General features: G+C 39.5%; 2 protein-coding genes across 2 annotated transcripts in view; both read right to left on the bottom strand.

Moving 5' to 3' along the window:
* ITGA1 (integrin subunit alpha 1) overlaps nt 1-20,764 on the bottom strand; it is a 74,805-nt gene extending 54,041 nt beyond the window's left edge. The window contains exon 1 of the mRNA XM_066339078.1: nt 20,333-20,764. Coding sequence (XP_066195175.1) covers nt 20,333-20,360 — 28 coding nt within the window. The 5' untranslated portion in view covers nt 20,361-20,764. The remainder of the gene's footprint in view (nt 1-20,332) is intronic.
* PELO (pelota mRNA surveillance and ribosome rescue factor) lies at nt 9,555-14,238 on the bottom strand. The gene is made up of 2 exons (XM_066339745.1): nt 13,367-14,238; nt 9,555-12,220 (listed from the first exon to the last, which is right to left on the bottom strand). The coding sequence occupies exons 1-2, from the start codon at nt 14,090-14,092 to the stop codon at nt 11,789-11,791; spliced, it is 1,158 nt and encodes a 385-aa protein (XP_066195842.1). The 5' UTR covers nt 14,093-14,238; the 3' UTR covers nt 9,555-11,788.
* Nucleotides 20,765-24,935: the final 4,171 nt, after the last annotated feature.

Here is a 24,935-nt window from a genome sequence, read left to right as displayed (position 1 = left end):
AGTGATTAACAGCATGCTAATCTCTGACACCTTAGCTAAATGATACAGAGGATTGATTATGCGCATACAATCCTTTGGACATAAGCGCTGACCAAGTCTAGAGCAAGGAAAGGATCTAGCTGCACCTAGATTGATTCCTCTCTGAGAGGAGTTTAGAAAGCAAGACAGTCCTTTCTGAACCTGATGACACACAGAAAGGCCCCCGTGACAGCTTTATCTGTCTCTGCCCTGTATGCTGATAACAGTCAAGTTACTTTGTTACTTTGACATCGAATCTTCTTAAGCCACCATCATACTTACCACTGAATTTTGACAACTCACTGTTTTGTATCAACAACATATATTGGTGTTCCACTCATGTGAGTGAAGTACATCACTCCATTTGTGACATGGATGAAGGAAAATAATTCTTTTGCCTACCTTGGTTCCTTCACCCTTTCATTTCCTCCCCCAAGACTGTCAGGTAATTTTTCCCAAAGTCTAAAGGTAGTACAACTTTTTCCATTCCTTTACTTCACAATGACAACTAACTCCTGTCTTTCATCATTGTGGGCTGAGCATAATCATTGGCTTGCTCGAAACCAAATCACTCAAGGCTTCAGGAGCATAAAATGCTCCAAAAGGAAGTGCAAATATCCTGATACGACCCACTCACATCCAGCTAGCTAGAACATCAAATCTAAGCCACTTTTTACTAGTACAACAAAAACCACCGATTGTCTCTATAAAATGCATCAGTATCAATATAGCTCTGAGCCAATTTCTTTTGGAGTGCAATGGAAGGGAAAAGATGGAAGTTTACAAATACCTAGTTTTTCTTTTGGTCTTTAACAATTTTGCTACACAGAGACTGGGCCGGGGGAGGGGTGGGGGACGTGTCTGGAAAACCCAAAAGCAAGAAGAAAGTTTGACCAAAAAAAAAATGACAGAGACAAGTGGGGCAGAGGCACACTTCAGAATTAAATCTCAGACATGTATATTAAAAGTAAAAATCAATTTGCAAACTATAGCCAAGATGTATGGAGATAACTTACCTATTATTTCTCATAATAAAACAGCTATCATAATTTTATACTAACACAACAGAAAATTCACTTTTAGCTGAACCACGTTCTAGTAAGAGGAAACTTCTATGTTTCTGCAGCTTCTTATGCCATGTCTACATAGAGTTCTGTTTCCCTATTTGTATGTCTTCCCGTAATATAGCAGAGACCTGAAAATTCTTAAACTTCGAAGCGTTTCTTAGCACTAAGGACATAGTTTATTCTTCAGAAAAACTTGTTATATAAAGCTAACAGGTTTCAGAAAAAATGTAAATCAAAATAACATTCACTAAACTGAACTCCATTTAAAAGCCACAGAGAAATACAACAGTTGAACAGAGAAAACATCTTCACTAACGTGAAGTACCGTAGCAAAGTTGAAACAAATAAAAAAAATAAAGTAATTGTATGTGCAGCTTTCTGAGAGAAAAACTGCAGAGCAAGGCATAAAATCTACTGCTGCTAAAGGCAACATGCTAAAGGAAAGTGCTTGACATGGAGCTTGGACTGTCCAAATTCAAATAATTCCTTTTTCCTATTGCCTTTGTCAATTCTTTGCAATGCATCAGATGTACTCAATGAAATCGTTCAAGATTTATTTTTTTAAAGCTTTTTCTCCTATTGGTAACAAAAAATTACTATAGTGAGAATATAGTTGATAAGAGATTGCTATGGAAAATAATGGAAAATAAGTCACATATTCACTGAAATGCTGGAGTTTCTCCATGAATGGTCCCCAGATGCTAGTGCTCTGACACAAGGCCAGATGGAAATGCCTCTTCATCCCCAACTGCACAAAACTGAAATGCCCGCAGGGAAAGCCAGTCTGTCCCGCAAGAGCATGAGGGAGCAGGCACTGCCTGTTTGCACAGATCAGGCTGCCCTGCTCATAGCAAAGTCCTGACCTGGTTTCAAGCATGCACAGTGGCCACTTTCTACTAGTAGACATACAGAGCTCTCCTGGCTTGAAATCTGTGACTTTTCAATGCTAAAAGAGAAAATAATCCTCAGCCAGTTTGTTTCCTTTGTTGTCTCTACCCATGTATTAACTGTGAGGAGAAATCTTTTATTGTACTGGACAATTTAAAGAATACGGCTCTGTGACAACATAAAGTTTACACCTACAACTGAGAAATCCAAGCAGATAATGTGGAACTGCAAATTACCACAGTGATAATTAAATACATTTTTTCATGGATTTAACCATAAAAATAGCTGCCTGATCTAGAAAAGGCTACAAAAACACACACACATATCATGAAAGACACTCCACCCCAAGGAAAAAAAGTTTACTAATTTGGTCAAAGAAGACCAAAAGAATAGTACTGCACTATACAATCATAAGACTGCTGCAAAAGGTATTTTGCAACTTAGCTCATTTTATGGTCTAAAATAATCACAAGGATTTCCACAAGCTTGATCATGTCATGCGAGTGTAGCTCACCTCCAGTCTACCTGTGAGGTGAGCATAATTTACAGGCAACAGATAAAACTGAACTTTCTGTAAATGGGTTCCTACACCACTAAGCCAGGAAGGGGCATAGAGTGTTCATCTGTGACCGTGAGAAAAAAAAAGACAAAATCAAAATGCTAGGTTTCCATTGGTATCACTCATTAAATAAAAGCAGAAGATGCACCTCCAGCAAGAAATAATTATGAGGGACATGTTTAGAATAGAATATGGTCAAGACTGGTGACAATTTCATTGTCATTTTACAGTGCAGTTGGAAAACAAAGCAATTTAAAAAACTGCAGTAAAACTTTATGGGCTTTTCATATTCTTCTTTTATGTGGCGTATTTTTATAGTCAAGATACCTTTTTTTCAAGGGAAAAGCTAATAAATTCTCCAAAAGCAGCTTCATCATGAATTATCAATACTGATCAGCAACGTAGTGAAAACTATCATAATCTGCATACCAACAATATCTACTAATTTTTGAAGACTCTGGCACTCAAGTATCAGTAAGAGCATGAACATCTCTTTGTGTATCACTGCTGTAGGGCTTTTTCTGGTAAATCAGTTGAAAACACTGCAAAATTAAGTTGAAAGCACTGCAAAATTAATCTTAGGTCATTTTACTGCAAATGTTCATTTTTATTGGTCAATAAACAATTCAGGGAAATTTGAAACCAGTCATGAAGAGATCATAAAAGGAAGGTTTGTTTCCCTCCAAAAAATTAGAGCTGGATTCTAGAGGTAGAAAAACATCCGGCTTTTTAGATGCAGTTTAAGATAGATTTTTCTACATGAATTACTGGCACTACTCAATTTAATTTCCCACCCACTGCACTTAAGTACACCCATGATTTTAAAGATATCTATCTAGATCAGGCCTATTCTGAAAGTGTCCTCATGATACCCGAAGTTCCATAAAGAACCTGTTACTTTTTCTTTCAAACATCTGCATCACCCTCACAGAACCACCATCAAAGTTCAATAGTGAGGAAATTGTTCAAGCTCAATTGAAGTTCACAAAGCTAAGGTCAGTTTTGGGGTCATTTAACAGTGACTCAGTCTTCTGAGTGAACAGTCTCCTAAAGTGCAAGTCTTAAAAAAACGACCTCCTAAAAAGGAGGGCAAATGAACCTTATGACACCAACTTATATCCTACAACACTCCTGTTGCATACATGTACTACCTTACCACAGATTTAACATCAGTCTTATGCAACTAGCACCTCAACTACAGTTCCAGCAGCAGAGACTGGCAGATCACTCCAGCTCTTTCCTCCTGTCCAGCTATGAGGCAGCACAGCTGTGCTGATGCTGAACTCTTTTTATTCTTCTTTAGTCTACAGCTCTTTTGATACCACAGTTGCCTTTGAAAGAAACAAACTATTCCAAGCTGTGCCGATAGATACAGAGGATCAACTCATAGCTGCACACTTCAGAATTACTGGAGAAAACATGCTTTCAAAAGGAAACACATTTAATGATCAATGACTTCAGTCTAATGCCTGTTTACAAATGAAACACTCAAAAATTATTTTTAATGACATTTACAGGTCCTGGAGGACATCTAATTGGCAGAGAAGGAAATAAAGTACCCATTAAATGCTTATCAGGTACCAAATTTAAGCATTTTTTGCATCATTACCTCAGACAGCTAACCCCTGTCTGACAGGTGGTCAGTGTTGTGGTGCAACCTGGTATGACTGTGATAAGTTCACACTATGAGAGGTAGTGTGAACATATGTGCTAAGAATTGAAGATATAAACAGGGCAATACAATGCTCTGATGAAATAAAAACAGCAAGTGTTCTTTCTGTTCCAAGCATGGGTACAGGACTGTTGAATTGATTCCTATCTGTTCCTGGCAACTACATCACATTTCTCAGGGTAAACAAAAAAGTGACCTTTCGCTCTGATTTTTTTCTGACTGGAAGTCTGTTCCAATTTCTCATTTCTTCAGTTGTAGGAACTTTCTGCTCTCTAACATACATTTATTTCTTGCCAGTTCTTATGTCAAAATAAATGTGCTTAATGTAGGGAACAAAGTAGTCTTGAAAGTGTTCTAGAAATAAGCAAAAAAAGCTAAAATTTAAATTACTACTGCTAAAGCCCTAAGCAGTTTTTTAGTGACTATTTCCACACTCTTTCCAAAAACCCCACATCAGTTAAAAATTTGTATTACCTATTTAGACAAAAAAAGACAAGTTTTCAAAATTAGGAAAGGGTGGGCTCACAGTACTCAACATAAATTGTCAACATTAATTTTGTTTTTTCTGAACACTTATCTTTGTTCATAACAAAACACTTTGTCTCATAAGAAAAATACATGGGACCATGTAAATCTACACTTGGATAAAACAAATGCAGACAGCTTGAAACAGTTTAGGCAGTTATAATTTACCAAGATCACAATGCTTTGTACTAGTAGAGTTTTAACAACTGTTTTTATTCCGGGGCTTTCAAGGCAAAAGGCCTAAAACCCTGTCATTTGACTGATTTGACTTACTAGTCCATTTATCTCAGTTGAAATGACCTGAAAACTGTAAAAAACCACCAACAAACCTTGTTACAAATGGTTCCATCTGTCTTTCTCTTTTTCTTTTCATCAAGTTCCCTCTCAAAAAGCCTGTAAGGTTTATTTCAATCAACTTCTGTTGGTTTGAGTTTTTTTTTAATGCCTGACTAGAAATTTTTCCTTTACTTACCACACAGACTGCCAACACAACACAGTGAGGTGTCTGTTTCATAAAGCAGCATTTTTTAAAAAGAAGGTAGCTTTCAGACAGGTATGAAAGGAAAACAAAGACAGTCTTTCACAAGCCTCAGATTCAGCAGTAGCAGGGTGGCCGGAAATTACTCCATAGTGAGAGGATTAGCAAGGTCTCAGTGTCTCTAGGCTCCATCTCAGACTCAAAGCACCTCTCCCCCAGACACACACACAGAGCTTAATCACATCAGCTGGCATCTTACCATCAAACTGTGCATGAGTTGTTAGAACTGAGTACAGATATTTCAAGCATTCACTGCATCTCCCCTTGGGGAAGAAGTCACATACTCCAAACAGTATCTCATGTTTTCCATTAAGCCATATCTTTTCATCTTTCCTCACAGCTCTGGAACTTGGAAAAGCTCCCTCAGGAGACAGCTGCTCTTTTTCTGCCTCTCACCACTGCTGTCCCAGTAGCTCCTACATACAGCTTTTGCAGCAAGGGCAGCCAGTGTCCCAGGAGACTTGACTGGCCTGGCAGAATGCCAGCGTTCACCCAGCGCTGTTACTGCAAAGTTCATTTCAACTTCTCTTAGACAGTCTAACTCAGAACAGCAATTTCCACTTAGGAGAGGAATAAATTATACGGAATACACCAGTTCTCTTTACCAAATGGAATTGGTCTTATGGTACCTGTTTGGGAAAGACAAACAAATGCAGTTACTTAACTTCTCTCACACATAAATTAAACTTTTTATCTGGAACATTTGAACACTGCAGGTCAAAGAAAAGGCAATTTTCTTCAGCAAAACCTGCTGTAGCTTTCTCAGCTTCAGAACCATTAAAGGAAATGTCCATGAGCATTTAACAACTGTCAGACTTCCTGAATTTATCACTTGCTACCAAGTTCCTCCTACAGTAAACAAATCTTTGAGTCTTGAAGATAATTATCAACCTTGCAACCTGAGCCAATCCTGTAACTACCAAAGCAACTACAAGCCAAAATCAAGTTAGCTTTTTCTCTTACTAAACACACACACACACACACACACGTATACAAACTTTTTCAGCAAAAAAGTGTGCTAAAAGTATTTGCCCTAATCAAACAAAAAGTAAGGCTTGGGAAAGAACCTGCCCATCTTCAAAAGCAGATTGGCTAGTAGCCCTCAGGTCCAAAATCTTTTTGAAACACAGAATGCTATCCAGGGCTTTTTTCTGAAAAGACTACAGATGCAATGTGTTTGGTAGGAGAAGTCCTAGCTTTCAATTATTATCCTTTCATGTTACACCAGAAATCTGAAAATTGCCTCCCTCATCCAATAAGACACCATGCTTCAACCAGTTGTAATTTAGATATCTCAGACAAGATACAAAAATATGTATTTGCTCAATGTGAGAGTTGAACTTACCAATGACACTGACAGAAGAGGGAGCATCTTTAGCCTAATGTTTACTACGAAACAGAAAATGGCCTTAAGCTTTGTATCTTCTGTTCCATTTGACTTCTTAAACCCCTACACTCTTTCTTTGCTATTCCAGGCTTGGCTTTGACTAGAAATTCCATTTTGTACCAGAGAAAACACTTCCATCATGTCTGGTATGTACATTCCTAAAAAGGAGGACCAGCTTCAACTAATTAACATTCTCTAATGGAACAGCTGCTTTTCCAGAGGATTCATTATGAGCCCAAATTTGACTTCTAAGTAATTATTAGAGCAGCATGACAGCAATTACATTAGCTGTGAATGTAGCATTTCCCAAAAAGACGGCAATAAATTAAACACTGATACAGCAAAACACTGACAAAAACCTGGCAGGGCTTGAAAGTTGCTGCTTCATGTTGCATTTCCCAGAAGACACTGACTTGGAAGGAAGGACTGCTCTGATACCACTCCCCTCTCTGTTTCTTACACAGCCCTCAAGTGGGACAAAAGGAAGAATTTTTTTCAGACAACAAAAAGAAAAAAAAAACAACTATGGTTTCAGAAACCTTTTCCTCACACTTTTCTTTAGGCTAAGACACCTTAGTTGTCAATTTTTTCACAAGAAAGCTATAGAGCATCTCGAAAACAGCCAAGTTCACAAGCTGACAGGAGATATGCAGTTTGGTTGTTAGACTAAAGACATCTTTCCTTTAGATTCTGTATCCTGCAAGCAGTTACCCTCAAAGCCAAGTCAATGCCCTATTTGAGTCAAGCATAAAATATGTGGCAGGACTAAACATTGCACTTATTCAGCAAGTCTTTGGGTAACTGTCACACAAAGAAGCTTCACAGCCTGTGTTTACTCTTTCCACTGCTGAAAAAGCCCAGGCTCAACCCCTGTCTGAGCCTGAATTAAGAATCATAATTATCTCAAGACGCAAACAGATAGGCATTTTCTTAACCCTAAATCTGCAGAACGTCAAAATACTTTTTTCCCCACACAAAATCTATGAACGAAACAGTCCCTAAAAACAAGTTGTGGCTATCACAGAAAAAAACAGATACTGCAAAATCATCTACCGTGATGCCCTGTCACCACTCTCTCCCCACTATCTGCTAAATAAAACCAGAACTGAGAAATCTTCAGATTAAAGCAACTGGTGCAAGAAGGGAAACTAAATCTGAAGTTTTGTCCATCTAAAAAGCACGTAATTTCTGAAGTAATTCCTTCATTTTTTTATTATTATGTCTCCTATAGGGATTCTGATTTTAGGTTATAAACAAAGATTCCTAGTTGTAAGACTTTCTAATTGCTGCTTCACATTTTAAAAATTGCTTTCTTAGGTCTTCTGTAGAATCAATAGACTACACACTCTAGAAATATGGCTTCAAGTAACACATTCTAACAGTATTGCGGGTTTCCTGCAAAACTCCGTCTTCTATTCCTTTATGAAACAGGCTCCTTTTCTTTAAAAAGAGAGCTATGAAAAACTCACGGAAAAGTGAATGGACTGGGTAATCTGAGACACATGCATATGAGTACATTTTCCTAGATGTATAATCCAGCTTTTAGAAAAATTTGAGAGGCTTAAGTGATATAGCAGTCCAATGAGGAGTGAGCTATAATATAGCTTCACTGAACAAGGCACACCAAGGTCAGCAGCTCAGAAGTTGTAAGAAATTTTTGATGGGTTAGTTTTAATACTCAGGGTTACTTAATCTGTGAGAAAACAGTAGCATATGAAAATTTAGACATTTGCACAGCTTCAAAAACATCAAGTCTAGTCCCATCACAAATTAAACTGAAGAGCTGTGGGCTCTTGTTACATTTATGATCCAAAGATCATTTATTACCAGCATTTTACTTACACAAGGGTAAAGACAGGGGGAGGAAGATGACAAGTTACCTAGCCAAATACAATTAAATGCTTTACAGTTTTACTGAAGGATATATCTTTTATTCTGCCCTGAAATTAGTAGAATTATTTTGGTCTCTAGCTGGCTGTGACCTTGCATTTTGCACCAAGCTTTAGCTGATCAACCACCACAAAAAACATATATGGGTAGTGGATTTAAATGCCAAAGGGGACACAACTAACAAACTGGGGCCTGTTCCAAAATACAAATCTGTGAGAGGCAAATGAATAAATTAATAAATTTATTTGAATCACTGTATAACACAGCAGGATTCATGACAAATCTAATTTCACACTTTTCAAAGCTTTCATCCTATCTCAAATTTAACAAGCTTTATGAAGTCCTAAAATGTGTTTTTTATTCATTTTGAACACTGAAAATTGGAGGCTAAGCTACATTATTAATTCACAGAATTATGTCAGAACATAATCCTAAACTAAATGGGGGTACTTCAAAATACATTTTTTTAATGTGTGTTTAGTTCCAAACAAAAGACATAAAAAAATATTTTCCCATAGCTTTAGCAATCACTCCTTTGATCTGCTAATAGCATGCCTCTTCTGTGAAAGCGTTATCTATACACACACACTAAGGTCTTCATTGAGCAAGCAGCTTTGTCAATAGGGACTTTCCAACTAATCAAAATTCCTTTGATTAGTTGGAAATATAGAAGATACCAGCAATCCTGGCACTTGGCCAGGTCAAGCATCTGCAACTAGTGAACATAGCTCACTTTCAATACCAAGCCCTTAAGCTGTTTCCTGAAACAGGATGCATTTGTATACATAGTGATTATATATTTATTTTACAACAAACATGCTTACAAAAAAAACCAAAAAAAAGACCCAAAACCAAACCAAACCAAACCAAACCAAACCAAAAAACAAAACAAAAAAAAAAAAGAAGAAAAAATCCCACCCTTCCATACTTTGGGCAACTCCACGTATATTTCTTTCACAGATGTAACAACACGATAGCAATAGTAAAAAAAAGGAAAAATACACAAAATATAAACTCAAGGCAGAATTTTAATTCTAAGTATTGTCACATTTTCTCAGCAGATGAAACAAAAACCAAAAATGCAACAAAATGGCCACTTCTTTTCCTTGATGGTAGCTAGAGGCACAAAACACAAAATTGCCATTGTAATCACATAGTACACAGCAAGAACTCTACATAACTTCTGGTTTACAATGGAATAACTGGAACCCATCTGGTCTGATCAAATAGCAATCCATCCCACAATCAAAGAACAGTTTGATTTGTCTCTCTGAGAGTTTGTGGAGAAATAAAGTAAGAATTTCTGGTATACTACAGATTAGAATATGTAATTTGTGTACAGATGCAACAAATTGGCATTATTTAAAGAGAATATATCACTTTACCATCCCATGTTACAGAAGCTTCGAGAAATTAACGACTTGTTTAGATATGAATTTGTTTAAGGCCTTAATTTGATGCATATAATTAATATCTCCTGGTCAATTTCTTCTGCTTGTTTTTTACATTAAACTAGGTGTAACAGGAATCACAGTGCTTTCTAAAGAAGTGCATAATAAACTTACGCAAATTTAAAAAAAAATTAATTCAAGCAGTCTTAGCTGCTAAAGAAAGACTACCTGAGGATTCTATAACTTGTAGCACCCAATACCACTCAAGATAAAAATTTAAAGCCTAAATAACATACCTTATGTGTGCAAACTGACTGTAAACAAGTGTCTCAATGGGCTTGCTTGTCTTCAACAAAGTAAGAGTGGAACTGTTACAGCTTTAATATAAGCTCTGTTACAGAATTTCTTGTACTGATGTAGAAAATGGGAGATGGCTTTAATTCAAAAGTACTTCTCTATCAAGAAGTTTAGACTGGAAGTTTAGAAGTTTCAGCGACCAATAGATACTATTAAATTCAGAGGACTGGCATCCATGAACACAGAGGACTAACCTTAAAAATAATTTTCCTAAAACTATTCTACCCAGATCGGGAGTTCTGGTTCTTTTAATTTTTAATGTTCCACTCTTACAACACTGTCCGTATTACAGAATTCTTCTGTGGTTCCTTTTCTCACCTTCCATCATGTCTAAAAAAAGAATACCTATTGACACACACAAGTCACACCACCAAACCTTGGGCTGAAACATCACAACCACAGGTTATGTCTGAACCTGAAAGTAGTTTTTGTGTCTTCAACCTAAGATTTACTGCCTAGTGAAGAAACAGAACTCTTTCTGCCTCTCAATACTTTGAGCTGATCAAATAACTGAAAAGGTACTGAAAATTTTTACAATTGCCATTATCTTAAACTGAAGTTTGATTTATAATTTAATCATCTTTATTTCTATATCGTGGTTTATCTATGTTTTTAAAGAGATATGGAGACAGAATACCAGATTATGAATTTACCTAAACTATTTGCTATCAACAGATTCCTTGCTGAAACTAGAGTCCTCATTTTCTAAGTTTTTTCTTATGCTTTCTCAGAACTGGGTGCTAAAAAATGCCAATTTAGCAGAATACAGTAAATGACACCTTGTTAGTGTTCAGGACAATTTCCCAAGTTAACAGTATTCAAAAAAGACAACTAAATGGGTGCATTGAGATTCACCATCTGTTCTGCATCTCCTATCATGTTAGGGAAGAAATGGTTAGCTTAAAGAGTCTGTTTGCTGAAAGACTGTTTCAAGTGTTTCACAGAAACATTTAAGTGGTTAGACTTAAATCACCACACAAAGCACTAAGAGATATTGACCCAATTCCTTTGACACACCTTAGGAAGAACAGGGAAGTTCCTGTGAAGATCAAGCACAGTTTTGACAGTTCTTCCAAGAAGTTTACATTTGCTTTGCAATACTCTTTTCAAGCATTTGTACAGAAATAGTCTAATGTGAATTTTTCTGTTAGTTTACTATTTTTTCTTACATGTTTCACCAAGTTAGCAGCCTGTCTTAAAATGAAGACTAAGCAGCACCGGGGAGCCAAATTAGTTTCTTGTACTGTTGGTGGTCCAGAACTGCAAAAACAGTCAGCTCAGCACAGCATCCCAGTAACTATTACCATAGATCAGATATAAAGTAGTGTGCTGAGTAAAACTATGTATATGTATGTATATGGGTATACTATGTTTTACTATTAAAATTTTTAATTACATGTCATGGTACAGTATGCACATATTATTCAGGTTGGGAGGACCTTCAACATCATTTCAACATGACACAGAAAAGAAACTGTGGAACGAAGTCACTGTTATCAATCCTCTTCAGAGCTAGATTCATCTTCCTGGTCAGAGAGCTCAGCAACAGGGAAGCGCAGGATAGCTGCCACCCCAGTCAGCTGGCCCAGCTGCTCTCCAGACACGTGGAGGCTGGAGAAAATGCGAACTGTGCCCATGTTCTCCCGTACGCTATCTACCAATTTAACGTATCGGGCACGTGTGGCCACGTCCTGGTGCCGAAAGAGCTCATCACTGATCAGCAGGGTATCAATGGCCATGGCTTCATTGGCCTTCTCCACATGTTTCAGGCCATAGAAAGCCCGGTCAGGCTCATGCTGCAGCATTTTATAGAAGTCATCTAGGGCTTTGACCTCACCAGCTGCCTTAGTGTCAGAAAGACGGCTAGTTACAGCGGGGTCGCAGAGTGCTTCCTTCAGTGCGTATTTATGTCCTGAGGAGGAGTGGACCTGGAGTGGAAACAAAGTCAAAGGTTTGGTGTTTTTGAAGAAAAAGGACCATTTTCTTGGTTACCAATCACAGACATCTTCTATGATACGTAATATTAATCTTGATAATCATTTGGGGAACTTATCGCCTTCTTGAAACACACATGATTCTTTTCTTAATCTCTCCTGCAACCCAAAGCCTACAGCAATTCCCTTACACTGCCTTTCAAGCAGCACAGGAAAACTGCCTCTCTTATTCAAAGGCTGGGTTAAATATATGAGCTCAACAGCTCCCAAGGTAAGGTTACCTGAAACTACCAAAAAACCAAGACCTAAGTTTAAGTCTCTATTTTAAAGCATTCAAGAAAAGGAAGGCCCCTCAGCACTGCGTGCATACAGTGTAAAAGCATCAACTCTGTGCAATTATGATGGTTGCAAAACTGTGAGGTACATTAAAACTTCTCTTTGTAATCACTTTGCTGCACATGGAAAAAGAGGGTTATTGGTGCACTGGGTGTCCTAAGTATTGGGACCAAAAAGCACTGGGACTCACCTCACTATCCCTGTCCCCAGATCACCCCAGGCCTACTCCAACCTAAAAATTATACAAGTATTCTTATCAAAAACTATTTTTTGCTCTGAATATGACTATTTCAGTATAAGGCTAAACCCCCATCTACTTAACCAATGAGATGACTAAGAAACAAAGAAAAAAATCGCAGCCTTTAACCGGGCGTACAAAACAAACTACAAAATTGTAATTAATTTTTGCAATGCAAAATTAACTAACCTATACCACATCCAGGTACTTTAAAAAAACTCATCTTTATAAAGCTGTTATTAAACATGCATGCTATACAGTGTGACAGAGTAACAAGTGCAAATTATTTTCCAACTTATTCTTCACACTTAACTGAAGCGTAAATGTGCCTTTACAGGCAGTTTGAAATATCTAACACTTTCTCTACTCCATATTAAGGCATCCTGGGTGGGAACCATCCTCATACCGTGCGTAACTCCTTCATAGTTTGGGAGGCATGAGAATAATTTCCTTATGATGCTCAGACAGAAATTCATTTACTTTAATGACTTATCTCCCATTTTTTACTATCACACGAAACCCTCAAGCCTCTTTTTACCCACTCTGGAGACTGCTTAGATCCTTACCTGTAGGAACTTGGATCTGTTCTCCAGCAGAAGTTTGTTGTCAGTCTTGACTGCCTGCTGGAACATGTAGTCACAGAACTGCTCCCGCACGAAGCCTGGGCTAGCCACCAGTACACACTTCACCACCTCAAAGTTGATATGCCTCTGGATAGCTTGCACCACCTGCTCGTAAAACCTCTCCAGTGCCCGGTCGTGCTGACTGCAGTTCCCTTTCCGCTTGCGGGGGATGTTCACCTCCACCTTGGCACGAGTAAGAGTCATGCTCGGGGTGACCAGGCAGACGTGAGCCAACCCTTCCTGCATAACCACGGCCGCCACATCCGCGCTCCAGGCAGGGTCGCAGGCCTGCTCGATGCGCTCCAGCACCACGCTGTCCCACTGTTTCTTCGCAAGGGTGAACTGCCGGTTGGGCTCCAGCTCGATGGTGTGATAGGCGCCCATCTTCACATACTCGTTCTCTTGGATGTTGGTGCCCTTTACCCGCAGCTGGCAGGCCTGCGAGTCGAAGTCGATGGTCTCCACGCAGAGGGTGAGGGTGGTGCGGATGCGGTTGCTGCCCACGCTGCCTGTGGACGATTCAGTCTGAACCTTGCGGATGGTGGAGGCGCGCAGGCTGTCACCCACCTGCAGCAGGTTGTAGGTGTGCCACATGTCCTCAGGCTCCTCGGGGATCAGCGTCACCTGCCCTGCATTATCCTTCTCCAGGTCCTTCCTCACCAGCTTCATCTCGGCGGTGCCTCCCGTCGCACCCCGGCTTCCCCTGTGACACGGCGGCAGCGGGCAGCAGGCCTGCCGCGTGAGGGAGGGCTGAGGGCTGGAGCCGGTGGGACCGCACTCACCGACGGGCGGACGGACACCGGCGCGGCCTTCCCGGCGCGGCCTTCCCGGCGCGGCCTTCCCGGCGCGGCCTTCCCGGCGCGGCCTTCCCGGCGCGGCCTTCCCGGCGCGGCCTTCCCGGCGCGGCCTTCCCGGCGCGGCCTTCCCGGCGCGGCCCCGCGCGCCTGCCGTCAGTCCCAACGCGCACGCGCACCGTGTGCGGCCGCCACCCCCCCCCCCCCCCCCCCCCCACGGCGCACGCGCACAGACCCCGCTCCCTCCCAAGGCGCCGCCGGGGCGCGCCTCGCCCCGCCCCGCCCGGTCACGGCAGGCACGGCGCATGCGCGGGGCGCCGCGCGCGGGTAACCTGGCGGCGCGTCCCGAGGCTCCATCCTGCGGAAGGAAAAATGCCGGGGCGGTGTGGGGGCGTGGGACTGAGAAGCAGCCGCGCTGCTGCCGGTGCTGGGAGCGCTGGGAGTCGGCTACGGCCTCGCCGAGGGTCTCCCCGGCGTTCGTTCGTCCCCTCCAGCGCTTCCCAGCGGCGCTCCAAACTCCTAAAGTCTCCTAACACCGTGCCACACGTTTCAAAACACGAGAGGAAAAACCCAAACCAAAACCAAAAGTTGTGCCAAGCAGTTGTGGAAAGTTAGAGGCGCAGATGGCGAAAGGGGCGAGAGGCACAATCCCGTGGCTCAGCGAGCGCCAAGGAGCCGCCCCCAGCGCTGACTGAGGCGGGGCTCGGCGGCCAGCCATGGAAATGGAAACCTGAGACACGCAACATCAGAACATCAACTGTTACTTGGACGCTGCTCTTAAACTGAATTCCGGTTTAAAAGGTTTTAGTTAAACTCGCAAGTTACACTTCAGCCGGTACTGAACCTTAACCAGCTTCCTTCAGTTCTGAGCTGCTAGGGAAGGCAGACAAGCATGTTTCAAACGAAGCTGGATGTTCAACATATAGAATTAAGATTAAGACATCTTGCTAAAATGCCTATCAGTCCAATGATACTGCAGAGAAAATGGACTTGAACCATCATTACACAGGTGAATTTGCAGGCTAGACAAATTTAACAGGCCAGAGATAATGAAAAATTGTGTCACCATACAAGAGATGAATATTGGAGAAGAGAAGGTTATGTGAGACCTCACAGCAACCTTCCAGTATCTGAAGACGGAAGAGAGGAGCTGGAGAGAAATTCTTCATCAGCAACTGTAGTGACAGGGCAATAAGCAATGGGTACAAACTGAAAGAGGGGAAATTTAAATTACTTAATAGAAATTATTCTTTGAGGGTGGTTAAACGCTAGAATAGACAATAGTCTAGTGTCTAACCCTTGGTTGCCTGGGGAGGTTGCATTTGCCTCAGCCCTGGTACTGACTGGACAAGGTCCTGAGAAAGCTGGTCTAGCAGGAATTGTCCCTGCCCATGGCAGGGCAGGTTGCAACTAGATGATCTTTAATGTCCATTCCAACCCCTTAAAAATCTATAATTCTTCTATTCTAAGTTCTGTACCTTACTTTCGAAACAGCTTATGACACTAAAAACTCCATTTAAGAATTAATGTTGCAAATTTAGAACAAGGAAAAGAAAGAATAGTGAAAAAATGCTTGCATGAGAAATTATAAAATAAAGACAGGTTGAGAAAGTAGGCACACTAATGTGCCATGCTAAGTGTGTCAGGGTAATTGCATCAGATACATTAAATTTGGAATGACTGCACACTCAGTCTGGGAACAGAAAAGCATGAGGGCATATTCTTACAGTAGAAGGCTACAAGGAAGTTTCTGGTTTCTATTAGATATTTTTAAAAAAATAACAATAAAAATTTGCAATCCACTGTGGATTATGGAATTTGCTGACTTGGAAAGGCTTTGGAGTCAAGAATTTAGTGAGATATGAGGCTACTGTGAGCAAAAATAATCCCATATTTCCCATTATTGTGTACCTATAAATTTCTCTGAAGTATCTAGCTCTAGTCAGTTGTGACAGGACAGTGAACTCAGATCTGGTCCAGTAATGTGCATTCCTTTTCCCTAAGCTTGATACTGGTGTAAAAACAACTTTATCAGATATTACATAATAGGATTTATTTATCAGACCTCATAGTCTCTTCCTGTGAGTACACATGCTTAACTCTCTTAGCATGAATAGTTTCACAGAATCAAGCAGGACCACCCAAGGGATTATAACACAAGCACATGTGTAAGTAACTGTTTGTTTAACTTGATCTTGTATGTACTAATAATTTTGCATTAATGTTAAAACATTAATACTGAGGCGGAGAATTTCTACATTCAGCTTTTCTTCAAGAGAGAGTGTGCATTCAACTTTAAGAGTTCCCTTCACTTATCTATATAAATGCTGAATGGTGAATTTATTGCAAATTTTCTTCTTCACGTTCTTTGCAACTATAAAATTGCAAGGGTTGATCTCATGCTATTCTTCCAAGAAAAAATAGTTGTGGTGCATATTTAAGTGCACAATAAAATGTGTTTTATGTTTTATTCTTTTGCTGTTGTGTATTTATAAACTTTTCTTACTCATTCCAGTGAAATTTTTACAAGCAGTGTCACATCCCTGGAGGTGCAGTATATTTTAGATAAAGGTTGCAAGTTGGCATCCAGTACGATCCAGTAGAAAATAAATTTTCAATTCAGGAAAATAGGTAACTTGCTGCCTTAAGAAACCCCCCACAATAACACGTTTGTGCACATACACACACCCCACCCCACATACCCCAAAAGCAAAAAACTCACACCAACCAAACAAACCCACAACCAAAGAAGAAAGACCAACTTTGAAACAAGGTTGCCACTCAGAATATTAAACTGACTGTTGTAGAAAGAGACATTTTGATACGGGCATTTTCTCAAAACACAAGTTGTAAGATTTATAGAGTTATGAACAGTGATCCACAAATATTTAGTGGCAAATGTAAACTTCAATGATGTATCCACTATAAGCAGGACCATTGTCAACTTACAAAGGAAAATATTTACTAGAGATGATGCTTTGCCTACTGGTAAAAAGTAAATATAGAGTATTATTTTTTGTTTGAGTACGTCAAAGTATGAGCAGTAGAAGAGAACCATCTCAAAAAAATTAGAAACCATAGAAGTTTCTAAGTTCATTCTAATTTTGCTAATGACAGGGAGAGAGATGAATTTGACCATGGCAGAAGCCTAAACAAGTGGGTAATTTTAACTCTTCATACATTTTAACAAAAAAGTTCAAAATTGCATAGCCTTTTCTTGTCTTGGTAAAAGGTTGAGACTATGTGTAGGACCTAACAGTTCTTGCAAAATGAATCACTTTTTAAATAAAATTTTGTAGGTATTAATAATTGCAAGAATTTTGCATCCATTTTTGGACCTTTTTAAGTACAATGCAAGAAAAAATGAAAATGGTGATGGCATATGTTCTTAGGGATTTTGAAGCCATGCTGGTTTGTTCTGAAAATGTTTGAGACACACTTCCCTATATCTTCAATTTTTGGCCAACTACATTATGAAGATGGGTTATGTACAGATTTTAGACAAGGGAAGGTAATTTTCATAGGAAATCCCATCTCCTCCATATTACAGCCAATTTAAATAGAATTCATGCAAACATGCTTATGCTTTGGATAAGAAAAACTAATAGGAAAGAATCTCTAATATTGGGGGAAGTCTGCTAAGAAATGTTGGACATTATTGTTGCAAGAGCAAATGAAGATAAAAGAGACAGATGGAGAGGAAAACTTGGGAAAACATCTCTTGTCATGCTTTGCCTTTGTTCTGTGGCTGTCCTGCCTCTACAGGCTCTGAGCAAAGACCACTTCATTTTCTGCATACAGTTTTGTCTTTATCTATTTATCTTTACCTTTTCTGTTACAAAGATGAGTACAACAAGACCATCATCAACAAGGAGAGAAGTCCAGGAGGGAAAGGCTTTGCATAACACTGTTAAGTGAAGAACCTTTTAAAGGTGATGGAACCCTTTAGACTGACTTCTTCATTCCTCATCTGTTTAAATTCAGGGCTGGAGAAAACTTCAGCAGATCCCTAGTCAACCCACTTACATAGAGGCCAGCTGAAGTAAACTCAGCCATCCCTTACAGCTGTTCATCCAACTTCATCAAAAGTCCTGGTGAGAGATTATACAGGGGCGGGGCTTTTTTGGCAGTCTAGCAATTCTTTACCTGAACAGTAAGAAAATGCTTCTGAATATTCTCTAAGATTTTTGTATAGTCAGTTATGTTGATTTTCTTTGATTGTCCTTTGTTGGATTTGGAGCACCAAGTATTCATCAAAATCTTTGGAAACCAACATATGTGATGTGGAAAGTCATGACCGACTGCTCTCACAAAACAAAGAAACACTGACATCTGAAATAATATCCTCAGCAATAATACTTGAATAGAAAGATATATTTGAAATGTTCAACATTTTGCCCTTAGGTTTTTGTTTTTTTTTTTTTTTTTTCTACTAGATAAACAAGTCAAACTTATTCAGTCTTTTGTCATAGATAATTTTTCTCAGCCTTTTTCAGGCTTCTCAATTCTCTATGTGCTTTTGTTCATTTGCATGTCAGGCTTTCTTTGGTCAAGATTCTCAGAGGTCTCATCAAACCAAACCAAATTAAAAAAAGAACAAAAATCTATATAAATACACAAATGTACATAACATATCTATATACCTCCTTTATTCTAGATTTTTGTCTAGTAGGACCTGCCAGATTATTTGCCGTTTTTTTCCTTTAAAGAAGAGCAGCATGTAATTTTTTTAAAATTATTTTTTAAAGTCAGTATACTTCTTTTTGTGAGGAAAAATCCTTGTCCATATTTTTATGATATTTTGACTTGATTATGTAGGACTACTTCTCTTGTTTTTCAGAGACAATTTGAATCCTTTTCCTGGTATCTGCAAAGCCTCCTCTTATTTCTAAGTCTATTCTCTTTCCCACTATTCTTTTAAAAAATAAACCCTCCATGACACCACCACCAAAAAAGGAATCACCTGGCAAATCTGGATGAGACTTGGTCATGGAATGTTTTCCTATCTGACAGTAAGCTTTTTTTTCATTACTGGTGAATTATCTGTCAGCATTACCAGTGGCAACTCTACAACTCTGAAGGAAAATTGTGGCATATTATATTGTTGCTGTTTTACAAAGCGCCCTTCTTTGAAAGAACACAAACAAAAGCTTGGTTTGGAGTATGTCACTGTAATAATAATGAAGATAGTTAGGAACAACCAATAAATGTGGCATGCCAAAATACTATATTCAGATTTTCACATTTTCCTGTATCTATTCTGTCTTGCACAATAAGCACAGAGGCAAGAGGGGAAAACTCTAGTTTTGCCTTTTCCCCACTTGCTGCTGCCTGCATTTGGACAATTCTTGTGAAATTGATTTCTTCCCCTGTTTCAGGGGGGAACTGCTTCAGGTTCACTGGCTGCTACTTGCCTGCGCAAGAGCTGCTGGGGAGTTCAATGTCCAAGTTCCCAAGCACACAAATCCCAGCATTGCCTTAGCTTCTTTCCCGCTCCTTGGATTCCCGTGATTTCAGGTCCAAAATGTTACTACAGACTGACTAGCTAGGGAGATTGATCCTTGCTGCATTATTTTTTCTAGAAAAAGCAAGTAAGTCACTAACAATCAATGGGCCCCTAAAAGGAAATATTACATATTTCATCTCCGGATGAACTCATCTTTCTGAAGTGAGGGAATGCCTCCTCACTTCCCTTTTACCACTCAGAGGAAAGCCAAACAGAGGAAAGCAAAAAGTCTACCCTAGTTGAAAAAAACCCGTTGAAACCAACCAAAACCCAAACCCACAAAACCAAATAAACTTTTCTTCCAAGCCGGATTCAATTATAGTATGCCTTCTGAGCCATTCATCCTCATCTAGTAACAACCCCTTGCCTCCAGATTCTAAAACTGGTTTAGGGATTAAAGTTCCCAGAGAGAAGCAAACTGAGGAAGTCCCTCACGGCCTGCGGCTGGAGGGCAGCTCCGGGAAGGGCACTCCCGGGGAAGGGATCGGAGAGGGAGGGCGCCGTCCCTTGGGTGCCAGACCCTACCAGCTTCACCCGCTTCCCGCCGGGAGCAGGGCTGCTTTAGGGACCCGAGTCTTCACAGCAAGGCAGAAACAGGGCTTTCCTCACCTGTCAGCATCCAGTAGGAGGCAGCCATGCCTGGGCTTCTGCGAGCCGGGGGCCGGGAGCCCGTGCGGAGGGCAGCGGTGGCGGGAGCGGTCCTGCCGCCGGCGCGCCCGGCGGAGCTGCGCTGCCGGTGGAGCTCAGCGCTCTGCACCGCCCGTCCGCCTCGCAGCCGAGTTAGGCATTTCCTGTTTGTTATCCAGTCTTTACGTTGCTTCTTCGCATTAAGAAGAATCTAGCTTCCTCCCACCGCACACAGTTTCCCCACCCCACCCCTCTAAAGGTCTCTGAGTTTTGGAAGCCTCCCCGTTGAATTAGCCCAGCGTTAGGATGTACAAATAAAGCCAAATCTCCCCCACTAAATACTCCGGCTGCAGCTCTCGGAGAGCACAGCAGACCTTAAAGGGACATCTCCCCGTTCATAATTAATAAGTGTCTCCCGCCGGCCAGCCCCTGTCCCAGTAGGGCAGGAGCGAGCTGAGTGTGCTACACAGCCACCTCTCTCGCCTTATCAACAGGAGAAACACGTCGTTGAGGTAGGGGGTGTGTTTGACTGCTCAAGTTTAATTTCTCTGACATCACCCCTTAAAAACGCACTCTTACGGCCGGTCAGTTGCCCGCAAGAGGAAGCCAGCCACCCCCTCCCCATTCTCCGCGGCTCTGGAGACGCAGTAACTCTTCAGACAGTGGGCGATTTTGTCGAGACTTTGCGTCCTCCTGTGCTTTGCTGCGTAGAGGAAATAAAACTGCCTTTGCCCTCGTCTATCGAACGTTTGCATGGCATGCCTTCCCTGCCCCTAAAACGATTTCACCAGTAAATAACTGAATAAATAGCAAAGGTAATAATCAGCCAGATTCAGAGCTTTGAGCAGGGATTTTCAGGGTTTGTTGCACACACAGGAAAGGAGCAGTTTTGCGGGACTTTTTGAGTTTACCAGGCTGATGCTCAAATGTAGTGGGGACCCCTTCAGCAGTGTATGAGTTCCCACACTGGACTTGGTGAAAAATCATTTTATTGTTTATAAAACCAGGGAACCCAAAGCAAGAAAAAGGAAAACCAAAATATAAGGATTTGGAAATTATGGTGCTTCTAGAAAAATCCTCTATCATTTCCTTGACTTGGAGCAAAGGATTTGGTGAGTAAGTGGAAGCTAGTGGAATTTTGGCAAGTTCCTTAAAGACTAATAAACTGCAGCTTTTAATAAGCACTGTAATAGCTTATTGCTTCTTCCAACTTCTGTCTCAACTGAGAGAACACTTAGGGTGCACCTTGTACATCTGTGGACATTTTTGAAAAAGGCACAATTTAAAAGCTAGCTTTAGAAGCAGAGATCCTTAGTGAGACTACTCAAAGCTGATGAAATTAAGCACATGTGCAACTTCTGTTGAATGAGAATTTTAGCTTGGTTGGTGCCAGTTTAAAAGACAAGACACATTTTTTCCAGTCAAAGGTTTTAGGCATAGAATTAAAGGAAATGGAAATGGCATCCAAACTAAAAGAAGACTGAGTTTATGGAAAAACTGTCATTTCATTTTTGCCAGTCAGTTGTGTTACTACTACTGTTATTCCAAAACAAGGTTTGTAACCCAGAGTGCTAGAGCCAACAGCAAGCAAAATTGATGTTGTAGTTTATTACAGGGTTTCAAGTCTGGGTGCTGGGTGGTAATCCACCAAGTCAGCACCGTCTGGGTTATAAAGCTGGGGGTTTTTTTCATACCCTTTTCAAAAATATATTCCACCTGCTTAGTACAGATGGGCTGCTGTATTTTCTTTAAAAAAATCAAAACCAAACAACCAGCCCAAACAACCAAATCTTTGCATTCCCTGTGTCACTATGCTTCAACTAAAGGCTTGCTTTCAGATCATAATGAAGGATTTTTTTTTTTTAATATGTTATATCAGAGAATGAAGCAGGGGAACTAAGGACTTTCTCTTGGACTAAAATAAATTCAAACCTATGTGAAATTTATGAAGCATTTGATATGTATATGTGGACTGTACCTCATGTTGAAGAATAGTACTACTTGAGAATAAAAATAAATATTTTTGATGAAGAGTTACTCTTTATTTTTACTGAATTATTCTTAATATTATTATTTATTAATTTGTTTTTGTGGGGGTGTCCTGTATTTCTTGCATCAGGCAGTGTCAAAAGGAAAATATTAGAGAAGATGAATTGCTGGACTGAGCTAGCATTTCTTTCTAGCATTTCTTATTTGTCTGAGCACATTCAGGAAAGTAGAATACACTACAGACTTACAGACAACTATCTGTTTTGGAATGTCAAACTAGAAAAAACCATAAACACTCCTTTTCCCAGCTCATGTTGCTGTATGTGCAGTAGTTCAAGCGATGTTAGTGATGTGTTGCTAAATTTTCTTCTTGGAGTTTAAAGTTTCATATATTAGTAGTAAGGAGCAAATCTGTTTTAAGCAGGAGTCTCTAGATGAAGCTCACTCAGGCCCAGAAGTATTTAAGATGTATTTAAGATACTAGATTATTTTAATGTGAGGAGGACAAGTATTTTTATTTTCAGTGGATTGTAATAGTATACAAAATCATTACCCATGATGATGGATAAAAGAAAAAGGTCAAATTAGTTTAAAGAATATAGTTGGCTTGTATAATTTATGTCTTTCTAAGATGTCACAGAATGCTGAGGAAGGATTTTTTTCCTAGTCCTATAAATTAAACGTAATTTGTGATTTTGAACTGTGCCTCCTAAGTCAGTTTCAGCAACTTGTTTTAGAATACGTGATGTAGCATAAGTACACCAGTAGTTCCATGAAATCTGATGGAAGTATTTGTGATTAAAAGTTTCTTTAAAGATTTTGAAAAACTGTATTTTGAAAAGACAGCAAAAATTAAAAATATCAGAAAGACACAAGTCTTTACCCTTCTAGGGGGTGTTCCTGCAAAAAAAAAAAAACCCAACCGATGGAAATGAATTTTGTCCCAAAGATCAGGGCTGAAGAAAGAGGAACCAAAACTTTTCAAGTAGTTTCAAATGCAGGAAGTCTTCTACAAAGTGTGACTATACACTATATTACATAGAACTCATTTTTTGCAGAATTTTTTCTTCCCTCTTAAAGAGGATATGAGCGATTTTATTTTATTTTGCTTGTTAAGTGAAATGGATCTTTAATCTGTAACACAAGAAAGGAACACATAATGCGAGACTGACTTCAAATAGCCAGAAGCATGTCCAACTTTCTTCTGTTAAAGGAATAGTATGACAGCATCAATATTATAAGAGAGATGTTTCTGTGGTGCTCACTGTTGTTACACTGCATTATGCACTGTATGGAAAATACTACAGAATGTGTTCATATGGCTTCTGAGTGAATATTTATAATTGACAGCACTTACTATAATCTTGGATAGTTTACATTGCACTGTAGATTAGTGGTTATTCACATTTATGTTTTTTTCTTTCACTTGCTTATTCACAGTCTCCAACGTGCCTTTCACCTTGATGACTTTGTTGTTCATTTTCATAGTCTCCATTTTTTCCTATCTGATTCTCAGATCATAGTAGAATTCACTTGGCATAACTTGTGGGTCTGTAGTCTGATGTTTATTATGTCTGAAATACTCAAGGGCTTCTTCTTCAAGTACCAGATCTAAGACCTTGCAGTATTTGGTATGGTTCCAGAAGTACTCTGTGCATAAATCTTTTCATGTTTTACAGCTCAGCTTTTAACTGATACTTGATATTCTTGGAGAATGCCCATGTTTCTGCTCCATCTATATTAACCAGTGGTACAAATGTGCCAAAAATCCTTTTTGCTATACAATAAGATCTTTATGAATTTTTTGTTTTACAGATTGTGCTAATTTAATTAATGTTGGTAGAAAACGTTATAGCAAATGCCCTTTGTGTTCTGTGTTAAACTTATTCTCTATAATATCTTTTATTTTTTTCTTGTTATTTTTTTGATTATATATCAAATATCATAGTGTAACTGTAACAACAGCCTGTGTTCTTACTGAAATTTCTGATTTTCCTTCTTTACAGATTTCAAGTGTCTCACATCCTCAGGTCTGCTGCTTTTCTTTATGCATTTTCTCTAGGTGCAAGTTTTTTATATTCATTCCAGATTTTTAGAGGTCAAAATTAGGTGTACCACAAAAAATCCAGGATGACCAGAAAGAGATGAGTTTGTACAGTATTATTTACTGCTATACATCTTCCACCAATCTCTTTAATTTTTGATTGTTGCTTTATAATCGTGTAGTAGGATTTTAATATTAAAACAGGTTTCAAGATCATTGCAGATTATTTGCCTAGCTTTTTATCATTTTTGATGCTATTTCTATTTCCTTTGAGTCAGTTTCTTGCAAATTTAGTTCCAAGTAACCATTTTGTTTCCTGCAAGAGGGAGACTTTCTTCTTGCATATTTACTTACTTACGTATTTATTTGTAAGTTATCTTTGAGCTCTGTAGTACGTTACCAGACTTCAGCCTGAATATGTAGCTCTTCAAACTCTACACTACAGAACACTGTCTATTCAACATGCATGAGGTACTGATTTCTCTGGCCTTTCAACTTTTTGTATTGGAGCACTGTTTCTGCAGCACTGAAGTCACTCTAGTATGGCATTGA

Source organism: Sylvia atricapilla, chromosome Z, assembly GCF_009819655.1.
Source record: "Sylvia atricapilla isolate bSylAtr1 chromosome Z, bSylAtr1.pri, whole genome shotgun sequence".
Lineage (NCBI taxonomy): Eukaryota > Metazoa > Chordata > Aves > Passeriformes > Sylviidae > Sylvia > Sylvia atricapilla.
Note: the sequence above shows the minus strand (reverse complement) of the source record. Positions and strands in the feature narration are given on the sequence as shown.

What these genes read in the sequence shown, in the direction of transcription:
- PELO (XM_066339745.1), bottom strand. Translation starts at nt 14,092, where the DNA reads ATGAAGCTGGTGAGGAAGGACCTGGAGAAGGATAATGCAGGGCAGGTG. An exon ending in ACAGATCCAAGTTCCTACAG is followed by an intron (nt 12,221 to 13,366) that starts GTAAGGATCTAA and finishes TTTCCACTCCAG; the next exon opens with GTCCACTCCTCCTCAGGACA.